This window comes from Pocillopora verrucosa, chromosome 4, assembly GCF_036669915.1.
Source record: "Pocillopora verrucosa isolate sample1 chromosome 4, ASM3666991v2, whole genome shotgun sequence".
Lineage (NCBI taxonomy): Eukaryota > Metazoa > Cnidaria > Anthozoa > Scleractinia > Pocilloporidae > Pocillopora > Pocillopora verrucosa.
Window position 1 is genome coordinate 25,900,445 of NC_089315.1, and position 14,723 is coordinate 25,915,167.

The following is a 14,723-nucleotide window of genomic DNA, read 5'->3' on the forward strand; positions in this document are numbered from 1 at the left end:
GTGGTGGACTGTCGGTGTGAGAATCGAAGCGTTTATCTAGTTTAAGAAAAAAACAACTGCCCTTCATTCAGTATGTCGTAATGATGAAGAATAACTGCTTTTATTCACAACACAGTTCATCCGAACATCTTAACGATTGTAGTAAAATAAATGGTCTAGGCAACAAGAGTTTACAAAATTAGGTACAATACCTGAGATCTAACGAAATTTTTGTACGAAAATGTTCCTGGTACCGTGCTCGGATTAACCTTCTTAACTCCTAACCGACGATTTTTTTGGCAAAATTATGGGATACGTGGCCTTCCCTTTAAATTCGAAGAGGTATTTTTTAACTTGAGGGCCATCATCCAAAGTCAATCTAGAATCCTGAACTAGACAATTGTAAACTGCTCGTGGGACGAGTCATTAAAATCTTTATCGCTAGGAAAAATGGAAAAAAGCTAATTTCCCAAAGAATTTATTTAATAAAGTAAAAAAATTAGCGTTACCCTGAAGTCGACATATATATTGAGCATGGAGATCACTTTATAAAAGTACTTAAGATATGACGAATTATAGTTCCTCGCAAAGAAAACAAACAAATGAAACCAAAAGATTTTGAAAACCTTTGAAAATCTACTCTACTGGAGAAAACGTTTTATCGTCATGCTTGAGATTACATATGATTTCCTGACAAAATCATTTCAATTAAGTTCGAGTATACCGCTAAATCTTGAAAAAAAAAACTCTGCGCATTTTATTATGATAGAGGGCCTCTTATGAAAACAATTATTCCATATTTGCTCGGGCTAAACGACATATCACTTTCGAAAGTATATTACACTAAATTTGCTTGCTTAATATATTAATCGCTTTCGAAAACAAATAGTTATGCTTGGCTTGATTATTTAACTATTCGCTTTCGAGAAAAGAATGCTCTTTGCGTTTGTTAACTGCTAACTGTTCATCATCTCTACTTTATGAATTGTTCTGTCCCTGGCGCGCTCTTTATAAGAATGTTTTGCTTTAACAATAGCTGAGTGGGCGGCTTCCACTTTCTATACGGTGGCAATTAACATTTTCTAGCTTTACTCAGTCCAGTACATTCCGTTACAGCGGGTTTAATTGACTCATGGCTATTTGGTTGTAGTAGACACAGGACAACTGATTTGCAAAATCAAATGTCACGTTGTCGCCAATCAGCATAAAAGAAGCCCACTTAGAGACTTCTACAAAGCCATTGTTTCTCATCCATTTCCTAGCCTCGTGAAGAGATTCACTGGCGCTTTCACCGCGGAACAAGTGCTCGTAGAAACAAGTCATGAACTTCTCTGTGGCTGCGTCATCTAAGGCCCACCGTGCCGCCAAGACTGAGCGAGCACCGGATCCTAAGAACGCTCGAACGATTCCAATAATGCCCTCGGCTTTAATCTGTCCACGTGCACTGTGACAACAGCTTAGTACCACCAGTTTAGCTCGAAGCTTAATTCTTGAAATGTCTTCCATCGTCAAGAGGAAGGCTTCTTCTCGTGGAACATAGTCAGCGGGACACTCTGGGGAAAGGACAATCTCTCCTCTTTCAGCATCACCATGGGCAGCTAAATGGATCAGACTCACTGAATGTATTGCTTGAAGTACAGCCTGCTTTGTCGCGCGATCTCCAATCAAAGGTGTGACACCAAGAAGTCTTCCAATCATCTCTGCTTCCTTTCTTGCACATGGCAACCGTGTTATAGTCATGCGTCTTCCCTTGTAAATCACCTCTCCAACCTGAGGGTCACCGACTATCAATGCACCTGTTTGACTGTGATAGTATGGGGGACTGTCCTGGATATGCTTGAGAGTCGTCAAAGAGGGAACGATGCGTAACCTGAATGTGTCTGATACAAAATTTCCTCCATTGTCAGTTAAAGCCGCAAATGGTACCTGGTACATACAGGAATCAGGGACAATGATAATTTCGGACTCATTCTGTAAAGCGGCCACAGGAGCGATGATTATCTTTTGGCACAAGTGAAGATACTTTTTGATAACTTTCTCGTCACAATCACGCAAGAGCGGTTGATTTTCATGGTCAAGTGACATCGATTCCGTGTCATCTAGAGATCGATCTTCGCAATTCTGTTCGGGTAAAATACCAAGGCCACGAAAGCTTTCCCTAAAAAATTCATCCAAGTGAGGGACTAATCCGGTCACCACGTTTTTTTCCAGGCTCCATTCCTCTTTTGAAAAAAGAATAGCCCCTGTTGCTTTGAGAATCCAGTAGCGCATATGCTTTTGTCCAACAGAAATGTAGAGGCATGCACAGTCAGTTTCCTTTGCGACAATGTTTTGAATCCCATACCATGATTTTGGATCGCCTGAGATCTGCTCTACAACAGAGTACCGAGCTGCCATCAAGTCGGCTAAGCCCCTCGCCCGTCTCAGCTCCTCGACATAGAGGGCGTCTTGTGGCTTTGCCGTGGAAGAAAGAAAGCTACTGAGCAACTCGTAGGGAAAGGTGCCGTGCTCCTCCAAAAGTGATGTTTTAAACTGGTCGTTGTCTTTAAGAAATCCTCGCAAAGTGTCGAATATTTCAATGGTTTGGAAAAGAAACGAAAAGGCTTCTTTAAGATCATTTTGTGATACCTTCAACACCGTTAGACCACGAAGGCATCCAAACTCAAGCAAGCTGTGTCTAATATCCCTGCTCAATGAGAGAGCTTTTTTGAGGTATTCCTCGGCCATGTCATATTTACCAAGCGATTGGAAACACAATCCTATATCTCTGTAATTAATAACAACACCCTCTTTCGTACCATTTTCCATGTGAACTTCGAGGGCTTTCTTCTGATATTCAAGAGCATCGTCGTACTCACCACGCTTATGAGAAACATGCCCAAGGAGTCCGAAACATGCTGCTTGTCCTCCACTGTCACCTATTTCCGTCCAAATTGTCTTTGCTCTCTCTAGAAAACGGTCAGCCTCTCCATATTTACCGAGGGACATAAACAAAGATGCAAGGATTCCCAAAGTGTCTGCCTCTCCTTTTCTTATTCCAATTCTTCTATATATACGTTGGGCTTTCTCTAGGTATTCTCGGGCCTTTTCATAATCGCCAAGCGATTCAAACAGTCTTCCGAGGCTCCGGTAGATTGTTGCCTCTCCATCTTTGTCATTAAAATCTTTTTTGATAGTGAGAGCTTTCTCCAGATATTCTCGGGCCTCGTCATATTTGCCAAGCGATATAAACAGTGCTCCAAGGTTTCCATAGTTTGTTGCCTCTTCATTTCTGTCGCCAACCTCTATTTCAATAGCGAGAGCTTTCTCCAGGTATTCGCCACCCATGTCGTATTTGCCAAGCGATGCGAACAGTGGTCCGAGGCTCCCGTAGAGTATTCCATCCCCTTTTCTGTTGCTAATTTCTTTTCTGATAGCGTGAGCTTTCTCCAGGTATTCTCGGGCCTTGTTATATTCGCCAAGCGATGCGACTAGTGATCCGAGGTTCACGTAGGTTGTTGCCTCTCCATTTCTGTCGCCAATTTCTATTTTGATAGCGAGCGCTTTCTCCAGGTATTCTCGGGCCTTGTCATAATTACCAAGCGATTGGAACCCAGCTCCGAGGTACAGGAAGATCGTTGCCTCTCCATCTCTGTCACCAATTTCTATTAGGATCGCGAGTGCTTTCTCCAGGTATTGTTGGGCCTCGTCATATTTCCCGAGCGATCGGAACACTATTCCAAGGTTCGCGTATGTTTTTGCCTCTCCATCTCTGTTACCAATTTCTCTTTGGATAGCGAGTGCTTTTTCCAGGTTTTCTCGGGCCTTGTCATAACTGCCAAGCGATTGGAACACAGCTCCGAGGTTCCCGTAACTTATTGCCTCTCCATCTTTGTGGCCAATATCTCTTCTGATAGCGAGAGCTTTCTCCTCGTATTCTCGAGCCTTGTCATAATTGCCAAGCGATTGGAACACAGTTCCGAGGTTTCCGTAGTTTGTTGCCTCTCCTTCTCTGTCGCCAATTTCTATTTTGATAGCGAGAGCTTTCTCTAGGTATTCTCGGGCCTTATCATAATGGCCAAGCGATTGGAACAGCGCTCCGAGGTCCCCGTAGCTTGTTGCCTCTCCATCTTTGTCGCCAATTTCTATTTCGATGGCGAGAGCTTTCTCCAAGTATTCTCGGGCCTTGTCATATTCGCTAAGCGATATGAACAGTGCTCCGAGGTCCCCGTAAATTGATGCCTCTCCATCTCTGTCGCCAATTTCTATTTGGATAGCGAGTGCTTTTTCCAGGTATTCTCGGGCCTTGTCAAAATTGCTAAGCGAGTGGAACACAGTTCCGAGGATCGCGTAGCTTTTTGCCTCTCCAGCTTTGTCGCCAATTTCTATTTCGATGGCGAGAGCTTTCTCCAGGTATTCTCGGGCCTTGTCATACTTGCTAAGCGATCTGAACAGGGATCCGAGGTTCCCGTAAATTGATGCCTCTCCATCTCTGTCGCCAATTTCTATTTGGATAGCGAGTGCTTTTTCCAGGTATTCTCGGGCCTTGTCAAAATTGCTAAGCGAGTGGAACACAGTTCCGAGGATCGCGTAGCTTTTTGCCACTCCAGCTTTGTCGCCAATTTCTATTTTGATAGCGAGAGCTTTTTCCAGGTAATCTCGGGCCTTTTCATACTTGCCAAGCGATTGGAACACTGCTCCGAGGTTCCCGTAGATTGTTCCCTCTTCATCTCTGACACCAACTTCGCTTTGGATGGTGAATGCTTTCTCCAGGTATTCTCGGGCCTTGTTGTATTTGCCAAGCAATTGGAACACTGCTCCGAGGTTCCCGTAGATTGTTGCCGCTCCGTCTCTGTCGCCAATTTCTATTTTGATAGTGAGTGCTCTCTCCAGGTATTCTCGCGCCTTGTCATAATATCCAAGCGATTGGAACACAGTTCCGAGGCTCCCGTAGATTGTTGCCTCTCCATTTATGTCGCAAATTTCTATTTTGATGGCGAGAGCTCTCTCCAGGTATTCTCGGGCCTTGTCGTATTTGCCAAGCGATTGGAACACTGCTCCGAGGTTCCCATAGATTGTTCCCTCTCCATCTCTGTCGCCAATTTCTATTACGATTGCGAGTGCTTTCTCCAGGTATTCTTGGGCCTTATTATATTCGCTAAGCGTTCTGAACAATGTTCCGAGGATCGTGTAGATTTTTGCCTCTCCATCTCTGTCGCCAACTTCTATTTTCATAGCGAGAGCTCTCTCCAGGTATTCTCGGGCCTTGTCATACTTGCCAAGTGATTGGAACACAGCTCCGAGGTTCACGTAGCTTGTTGCCTCTCCATCTCTGTCGCCAATTTCTATTTTGATGGCAAGAGCTTTCTCCAGGTATTCTCGGGCCTTTTCATACTTGCCAAGCGATTGGAACACTGCTCCGAGGTTCCCGTAGATTGTTCCCTCTCCATCTCTTACACCAACTTCTATTTGGATAGTGAGTGCTCTCTCCAGGTATTCTCGCGCCTTGTCATAATATCCAAGCGATTGGAACACAGTTCCGAGGCTCCCGTAAATTGTTGCCTCTCCATTTATGTCGCCAATTTCTATTTTGATGGCGAGAGCTTTCTCCAGGTATTCTCGGGCCTTATTATATTCGCCAAGCGATCTGAACAATGTTCCGAGGATCGTGTAGATTTTTGCCTCTCCATCTCTGTCGCCAACTTCTATTTTCATAGCGAGAGCTCTCTCCAGGTATTCTCGGGCCTTGTCGTATTTGCCAAGCGATTGGAACACTGCTCCGAGGTTCCCGTAGATTGTTCCCTCTCCATCTCTGTCGCCAACTTCTATTTTCATAGCGAGAGCTTTCTCCAGGTATTCTCGGGCCTTGTCGTATTTGCCAAGCGATTGGAACACTGCTCCGAGGTTCCCGTAGATTGTTCCCTCTCCATCTCTGTCGCCAATTTCTATTACGATTGCGAGTGCTTTCTCCAGGTATTGTCGGGCCCCGTCATATTTCCCGAGCGATCGGAACACTATTCCAAGGTTCACGTATATTCCTGCCTCTCCATTTCTATCGCCAATTTCTATTTTGATAGCGAGAGCTTTCTCCAGGTATTCTAGGGCCCCGTCATATTTCCCGAGCGATCGGAACACTATTCCGAGGTTCTTGTATGTTCTTGCCTCTCCTTTTCTGTCGCCAATTTCTATTTTGATAGCGAGAGCTTTCATCAGGTATTCTTGGGCCTTCTCATTTTCGCCAAGCGATATGAAGAGTGTTCCGAGGTTCTCGTAGGTTGTTGCCTCTCCATTTCTGTCGCCAATTTCTATTTTGATAGCGAGAGCTTTCTTCAGGTATTCTTGGGCCTTGTCATATTTCCTAACCGATTGGAACACTGTTGCGAGATTTTCGTAGCTTTTTGCTTCTCCATCTCTGTTGCCAACTTCTATTTGGATAACGAGTGCTTTCTCCAGGTATTCTCGGGCCTTGTGGTATTTTCCAAGTGATTTCAACACTCTTCCTTGGTCCATGTAATTTGCAGCTATGCAACTTTTGTCACCAAGTTTTATGTTTATTGCAAGTGCCATCTCCAAATATTCTTTACCTTTGTCATATTCTCCTAAAGAACATCGAAGCATTCCTAGTCCACTATAACACTTTGCTTCTCTTTGTCTGTTTCCGGTCGTTTTCATCACGTTTATTTCGAATTCAAAAAATTTCTTTGCCTCTTCAGGGTGAAGTAAAAGTTCCCTGCGGTATTCTTCAAAACCTGGTGTAGTGCGTAGAGTGAGCCACGCCCTTTTCACTGTGGTGCGGATGCGTTCGTCAAATGATTTGGCAACTGGACTGTCCGCGCTTAAATCACCGTTGTTTAGTAAAATCAAGCATTCTTGGCACAACTCGATGGCCTTAAAGACCAAACCAGTGTTGAGAAGGAAAATAGCGACAGTTAAACCTATTTTGATGGCTAGCGCGGTAATTTCTTCTTCTGTGTTTTTCATTTGGCCTTGATCACTCTAAGTTTGAAGGTCAGGCATATGACACCCGAAAGATCCTGCTCAAGGGTTCATGGGTGTGAACTTTTTCAGAAATCTTGGTTTTCTCATTCGGAGGTCCTACCCTGTATTGAAATGAAGCGTTTACGAGACTAGAATCAGCATGAGTGTGATTGAATTTCCTGGTTCATCTCACAAAAATCTGATGTTTATTTAATGACTGCGCCATTAGCGTTAGAAATTTTTTTCTAGAATGATGTAGGGGTAACTGCATTTAAATGATTGGAACCAAGTGTTTTTTTCTGTTACTCCATATATAGCCTATAACATTTGGTACATAGGGTTCCTTATTCTAACCTGTTTAGTTTCCAATTCGGTGTTTATTAAATTTTGTTAAATCAGTCGATGTGTAGTTACAGATGTAATAATATACATGAAAAAATCACTCAGTTGTGATTGGTTAAGATAAATGTAGTTTTCAGGTAATTTAACGCAGAAGAGGATTAATTCAGTGCAAGCAAGTAACAAACCAGACATTCTGATTGGTCAATAATCAAAGAAACTCATAGATAGCCTATACTGTGAAAAATTTGCGAGCGAAACAATGGCCGGCGTTTTAAGAGCTAATGTCGACATGGATCAGACAAATAGCGGCAAGTCACCTAAAATTCGTTTTCTCTCCTACTTTCATATTTTGTAGCCCAATACGTCCTAATAATTGTGGTGTAGTTTTTTCGTGAAAATATATTTTAATTTTCGAGAAATAATTTTTTTCGTTCGACCGCTCAAATACGCAAACTTTCACCCTGAATAGAACCCGAGTTGTGTTTCATTTCCTGCCCCAGAAGCCATGATTGTTAAACATTCGGTCAGTCATCACGTACAAATACCATACCGTTTAAAGACAGAAGCTTCAATTCTACTGTGATCGATCTTGTGATGAAAATCCAACCGTTTAAACGCAATGAACACGAGGAGATGACGTTTCCTGTAAAACAAAGTAAATTGTTTCATTTTGCATGCTTAAATCCATCAATGTTTATAAAATTCAAAACCGAAATACAAGTACCGTAAGGGGAACACTTAATATTCAGGGTAAATTGCTCAGCGTATTTCTTCATTTTCCACTTTTAAACTAGGAATAAAGTTGGTGAATTTATTCATTCTTCCATGATTCGACTTGTATTTTTCTCACAAGAAAATCCTGTACGAGATTGGCCCGAAAATTCAGGTGTTCTAGACATAAAAGTAACAACATCATTACTATTCGTCATCGCTTTTGTGGCGCGTTTAGTGCTCTCAAACTGTTAGTTTCACAGCCAAAGCGAAGCGGAAATAAAAATGTGAGAGTAACAGGGATGACTGATGTGACTTTTCAGGATGGTCCAGGTTCATCAGAATGTTATCAATTGTTGTATATTTTTTAAAGAGTGTCGAGCCATGTAAATCCTGACTCTAATGTCACCCACACATTAGTATTATCAAGCACCACAAACAATGAACCAACACGTTCCATCTGGTTACCATGCACCATGCAGCCATGTCTTCGCCGTACAAAAATTTTGACGTTTAAGGTGTTCACACCGTGGCGGTCAAATTATTGACTGCACCGGCTAAAAATTCGTCCTCGAATTTGGTCTACAAAGTTTTGAACGCTTGGGCGTCCAAATTTTCGTACGTTTGGCGTGATTCCATGTCAACGAAACGCCCAAACACATGAATTTTCCACGGGTCGAAAATTTGTCCGTTACTGTGTGAACGTAGCCTTAGTATCTTCAATGCAAATCACACCCAAGAGAAAGTATAAAGTCTCGAAAAGTGGAAAATCGCGGAGGTGGCTTACCTTGTGAAGGCAGATGATTCACTTGTACTTTTATCAATCTTTTAATGAAAACCCTAGCGGTCTAAAAAAAGGATCACTAAAGGCTGACGTTCCCTGTAAAACAAAGTAGATTGTTTCATTTTTCCATGCTCAAATCCATCATTAGTTATATTAGTTAGATATAAAAAACCGAAATACATGAACTGAAGAGGGAACATCTTTCACTATCTGCATTCTGGAGAACAAAAATATATACGAATTTAATTTATCCTTCCTTAATTGAATATAGCATGATTGAACACTGACGCTCTAAACAAAAATTATGTACATAGGCTATGTAAAGGCACCAACTTTGGCAAATGAGTTGACCTGTGCCACCTTTATGAATATATCCAATACTAACCAAAACCTGTAAACTTCAGTGCCTCGCCATTAAAAAAATTACAAGTCATGATTGTAAAACATTCAGTCAGTCATTTCATCCAAATATCCTACCGTTTTAAGACAGAAGCTTCAATTGTACAGTGATCGATTCTGTGATGAAAATCCAACCATTTAACGCAATGAGCATCAGCTGAGGGCTAATGTTTCCTGTAAAACAAAGTAAATTGTTTCATTAGGATGTTCAATTCTATCAACGTTTATCAAAGTTAGACTAACAAAACCGAAATACAAATACCTAAACCGAAGCACTTGAAGCTCAGAGTAACCTGCTGAACTTTTTCTTTTCTTTTTCTTCCACCAAGATGAACACTTTCGAGGGTAACATTTACTAAAATAATCGTCTTGGAGAAACTCACACTAATAACTTCATCTGTTTAGCTTATATAGTAAATTATGTTGTGTCTTTGTTATTGATGATGCAAATCACACTCATTAGAAAATGAAAAGTTCATCAGTGAAGAGTCGATCATCACACCCAAACACTGAAAAATACCCTATTTAATTGTACTGCTGTCATCGATCTCGTGATGAAATGAACACTTGCAATGAACACTTGAGGGCTGACGATCCCGATACTGAACAAAGTACAATCTTTTTCATTTTTGCATGCTCAAATGCATTATTGTTTATAAAATTCAAAACCGAAACACAAGTAATTTAAGAGGAACACCTACTATTCGGGTAAATTGCTCAGCATCTTTCTGTATTTCCACTTATGAATTAGGAAAAAGTTGATGAATTTATTCATTCTTCCATGATTTGACTTTCATTTTTCTCACAAGAAAATCCTGTCCGAGATTGGCCCGATATATCAGTAGTTCTAGGCATCAAAGTGTCATCATCATTACTATTCGTCATCGCTTTTATGGCGCGTTGTAGTGCTCTCAACTTGCTAGTTTCATAGCCAAAGCGAAGCGGAAATAAAAATGTGAGAGTAGCAGGGATGACTGATGTGACTTTTCAGGAGATTAGCCTCAAGGATCCCGCTGCATGAGTATGGTCCAGGTTCGTTCCCTCTCCCTCCCCTCCCCAAAATGTTGTCAATCTTAGTAAATTTTTTTAGTGTCGATCTATGTAGATCCTGACTCTGATGTCACCTAGTCATTACGTTAGCTAAGTCTTATCCAGATTAATACTTTTAAGGGTAACTCTTAGTGAAGTGATCATCTTAGGCTACGTTCACACGGTACCGGATGAATTTTCGACTAGCCGAAAGTTTCGACCGGACATTCTGTACAGACGGAACCGTGTGAAAGTTTCGGTCTGTGCAGATGGAACTCATAACAGGATAAATTTTGCGACATTTTTGAGTGTTTTATCCTATCCTGATGTGCAGAACGCTTCTTAACCCAGAGCAAATGGCGTCCAGTGTTTTTGCTGCTTCGACGTCAGATGTGCGACGTTTTTTATGTTGATTTTCTGACATTATCAAGACACCAACACAACGTCGCCTACGTGCGTGGTAAGTCCGGCATGACCTACACATTTGCGAGATAATGTTATGCAATAACTCTGTATTATTGTCGAGCACCGCAAACAATGAACCAACACGTTCCATCATCGTATAAAATTGTAAACATGTTCTTTAGCCTAATTACCACGCATCCATGCAGCCACGCCTTCGCCGTACAAAAATTTTGACGTTGAAGGTGTTCACACCGTGGCGCTTTAATTATTGACTGCAACGGCTATAAATTCGTCCTCGATTTTGGTCTTTAAAGTTTTGAACGCTTGGGCGTCCAAATTTTCGTTCGTTTGGCGTGATTACATGTAAACGAAACGCCCAAACACACGAATTTTCCACCGGTCGAAAATTTGTTCGGTACTGTGTGAACGTAGCCTTAGTATCTTGATCATGCAAATTGCACCCACTAGAAAATAAAAAGTCTTGAAAAGTGGAATATCGCGGAGATGGCTTACCATGTGAAGGCAGATGATTCACTAATACTTTGATCAATCTCCTAATGAAAATCCAAGCGGTCTAAAAAATGAACACTAAAGGCTGACGTTCCTTGTAAAACAAGTCAATTGTTTCATTTTTGCATGCTCAAATCCATCATTAGTTATATAGGTTAGATATAAAAAACCGAAATTCATGAACTAAAGAGAGAACATCTTTCACTATCTTCATTTTGGGACAAAAATATCTACGAATTTCATTTAACCTTCGGCTTAACCCACGTGATTACACTTGATTAGACAAGATGCGTCAAAAGAGCAGTAAATGAGATGACCAGTTTATTCTTTTCTTAAAACTTATCATTGGACAAAGCTTTTTTTTTTATGATACTCCTCTGGACATAAAAATTTCATAACTTCCACCAGAGTTAGCAAAGGGACTCCACTACTTCTGATTAGCCATATTCTTTTAGGTCTTTTAATTATTTAACTTTTGATATAAGATAGCAGTGAAAAAAAACTTGAACATGTATTGCTTGAGGAAGAAGGCAGTCATTGTAAATAGATTGGTGAAAGTTTCCCTTCTGTTTGCCAGGCTCATTGACAGGTTACACACAACAACGTCAAGTTTACATAGAGCTCAGCTCCAGGGAGGCTGGGAACAACAAGACATGAACCCAAAATCAATATGGCGGAAAGGTTGGTTGATTTTGTTGTAAAGTTAAGACAACGTGGGAAAAAGGATCAACCACTGAGATTCCTATGCGACATACTATGGCGACGAGGATGACATTTAAAAGACCAGTGCCAAGATTAGAGACTGCGAGAGATCGAAACAAAAGTTTTGTTGGTGGATAAATAGAAATTACTTGTGAAGTGCAATCATGATGAGAGCATTTCCCTAATAATGCAGTGATGGAGGAAAATGTTTGGTCCAAGGAGAGATGTGTAAAAGCCTGTTAGTGCTCTGCTCAGGGAGAGTGCTCCATCCTTCTCGTTCGTGAAAATTTAATTATCTCCAGTTGTAACGTTCGCCGTACTAGTTGAATTTGATAGCCAGCGTTAGTGTTGACAAGCCATTAGAAGCTAACGTTATAATGATTAAGAATCTTCTTGTGACTGAGTTGAGGAAATACCAAACTGCCCTTCCAGCGATCTCTGCCGGCACGGCGGAGTTCTGGCTTGCTAGGTAAACTATCATAGTATGAATTCCAAAGAGAGTAAAATTGATAGCTCGATATCAACAGCTGAGAACCTCTGGTTCAATGACGTCGACACAGAATCGATTATTAATGAAATCCCTGCAAGAATTGTAAGGAATATAAGAACATATTTTCACAACTCGTCTTTTGTTTAACATTATTTCATTATTCTACTGCAGCTTAACGTGAGCCTCCTCTTAACATTTGTCTGTAAAATTTAGATACGTCAACAGTCGCTGAAAAAAAAGGACGCGTTATATTCTAGTCGTTCATTTCATCAACAAAATCATAAAAAATCGAGCCAAGTTGAAATGTTTTACTCAACAACTCCGTACTTGTACAAAGGAATTGTTTTCCTCGTCCTACTGAATCAATTTGTAGTTTTCCTTTATCAAATCACAAAAATATTTTTTTTTTCACCAGACTTAAGTGTTACACGAGGTAAGAGAGCAACCCAACATTTAGAGCCTTTTGAGTAACCTTTGCCTTAAGACTGGAGGTTCCCATAAAGCCTGAAAGCTAAATTTGTAATTCAAATATTATCAGAAAGATAAACCGAACAGTTGTTTGCACGTTGTCTTTTTATCTCAAATTTTTATCATTCAAATAACTACAATTGACGTTTGTGAGACAATTAAATGCAGGTTTTCGTGGTCTCTACTTTGATAAGACTTGGCCTGGCATAATCAGCCTTAAGAAGCGGTTTTGAAGTTGTCATACTTCTTCTTTCCGCTCAGTGCACTGTTGCTCTTGACAGCTGTAGTCAGCGGTATCTATTCTGGCTTACTTACTGAACAGAAAATTATTTGAAGAACTCCTTTTTGCATTGAAAGATCCATAGCTTATGGTGACAACTGTTAAGTACCCACTTATATTTTCAGAAATATCTAAGTCCGCTCTCCATCTTTCACAAACGGGTTGCCATGGAAAGTTAAGTATAAAATTTACAAAGCAAAAACTAAACCCTAAGCTCTGCTTGTGAAGTGTGATCCACCCCTGTCAAACGAGACTTTGAATTTTTATCCCCAGTTGTAACGATCACCATACGTCCTGAATTATGACCGCCAGTTACTTTTTGCAAGTTGTTAATCTGTTTTCGATGAAGACTCTATTTATGAGTGAGCGAGTCGATCTGCCAGCATGTAGGTCTTGGCTTGCGAACGAATTTATAATCGAATGAATTCCAAAGATAGTAAAATTGATAACTTAATATCTGAGAACTCCTGGTTCAGAGCCACATAATCGATTATTAATGAAAGTCGTGATAAGAATGCTAAGAAATATAATGATACTCGCTTTTTGTTTATTATCTTTTCAGTTTTATTAAATCTACTTCAGCTTTAAACGAGAGTCCCCTCCCTGTGAAGTTTAGATAACAGTCGCTAGAATCAAAGTCTACTCTTTCTTCTGATCAACATAATCCTAAGGAATGGAGCCAAGTTGCATGGAATGCGGTTTCACTCAAGAACTCGCTACTTGTGCTATTCAATAGCATGAGAAATATTCTGCTAAAAATTTTGTTCCTTATCCTGCTGAAAAAATTTGTAGATTTCCTATTTTAACAACAGAAATGTGATTGTTGTTGTTGTTTTTTCTTACCAGACTTCAGCGTGGGTCAGAGTTCATAAAAATTGTATCCGAGGCAAGAGAGCACGCTTCCTTACTTATCTTTAGGTAACTTTTATCTGTTCTTCCGTGTTATTTTGCCAGTATGATTGTCAAACATGATTTCTACTAGACTTTTGATTGCTTAGGAGGATATAGAAAGACCTCCCCGAGACAAGTGAGCAACGCTTCCTTTCAAGCGTCAGGCTGTTAATTTTTGCGTGGCGAATTTTCGGCAGTATTTTCCAGTATTTTTGTTTCAAACTTCGAAAAATCAAAAAATTTAATCAGTTTTATTAGGTGCGACGTAATATATTCCGTGTTCCTTATCCTTTTTTATGCCATGAAATAGGTGTCATTAAATACCATATTTAAAAATATATATGTACCTCTCTGGATTGAATGATGTACCCCTTTAGGTAAATCGAAAATCTCTGCACAGTCAGTTACAGAGTACCCCGTGGGTTGGTAAAATTGACATCTGGTTTTACGGTGAGTACCAGATGCTTATACTAGATAAAACAATAAAACATCACTCCTTTTTTTCGCTTGGCATCTTTTCTTTGGCTACAACTTTTCAGGGACGACTTTAGTGAGTGAAGCTATGGCAAACCCAGAATGAGGGTTTAAGGGTCTGGAATTCCCCGGCCACGTGAAACCGCGAGTAAGCTAGTTTATCGTCTGGGATTTTTCTGATTATAAGCTTAGTTTTCGCCAGGAGGGGCGATGAGCTAATCGAAAAGCGCGGGCAAAGTGGTCACACAGTTTGTCTGGCCAGCGGTTGGATAGTTCAGTGCATGAATCAATAAATACCCAAG

General features: G+C 40.7%; 1 protein-coding gene across 1 annotated transcript; it reads right to left on the bottom strand.

Moving 5' to 3' along the window:
• Positions 1–293: 293 nt before the first annotated feature.
• LOC131779280 (tetratricopeptide repeat protein 28-like) lies at positions 294–6,399 on the bottom strand. The gene has a single exon (XM_066165416.1). The coding sequence runs from the start codon at positions 6,166–6,168 to the stop codon at positions 1,090–1,092; it is 5,079 nt and encodes a 1,692-aa protein (XP_066021513.1). The 5' UTR covers positions 6,169–6,399; the 3' UTR covers positions 294–1,089.
• Between the last annotated feature and the right edge of the window lie 8,324 nt (positions 6,400–14,723).

Coding starts and splice junctions, on each gene's coding strand:
- LOC131779280 (XM_066165416.1), bottom strand. CDS start 6,168: ATGAAAGCTCTCGCTATCAAAATAGAAATTGGCGACAGAAAAGGAGAG.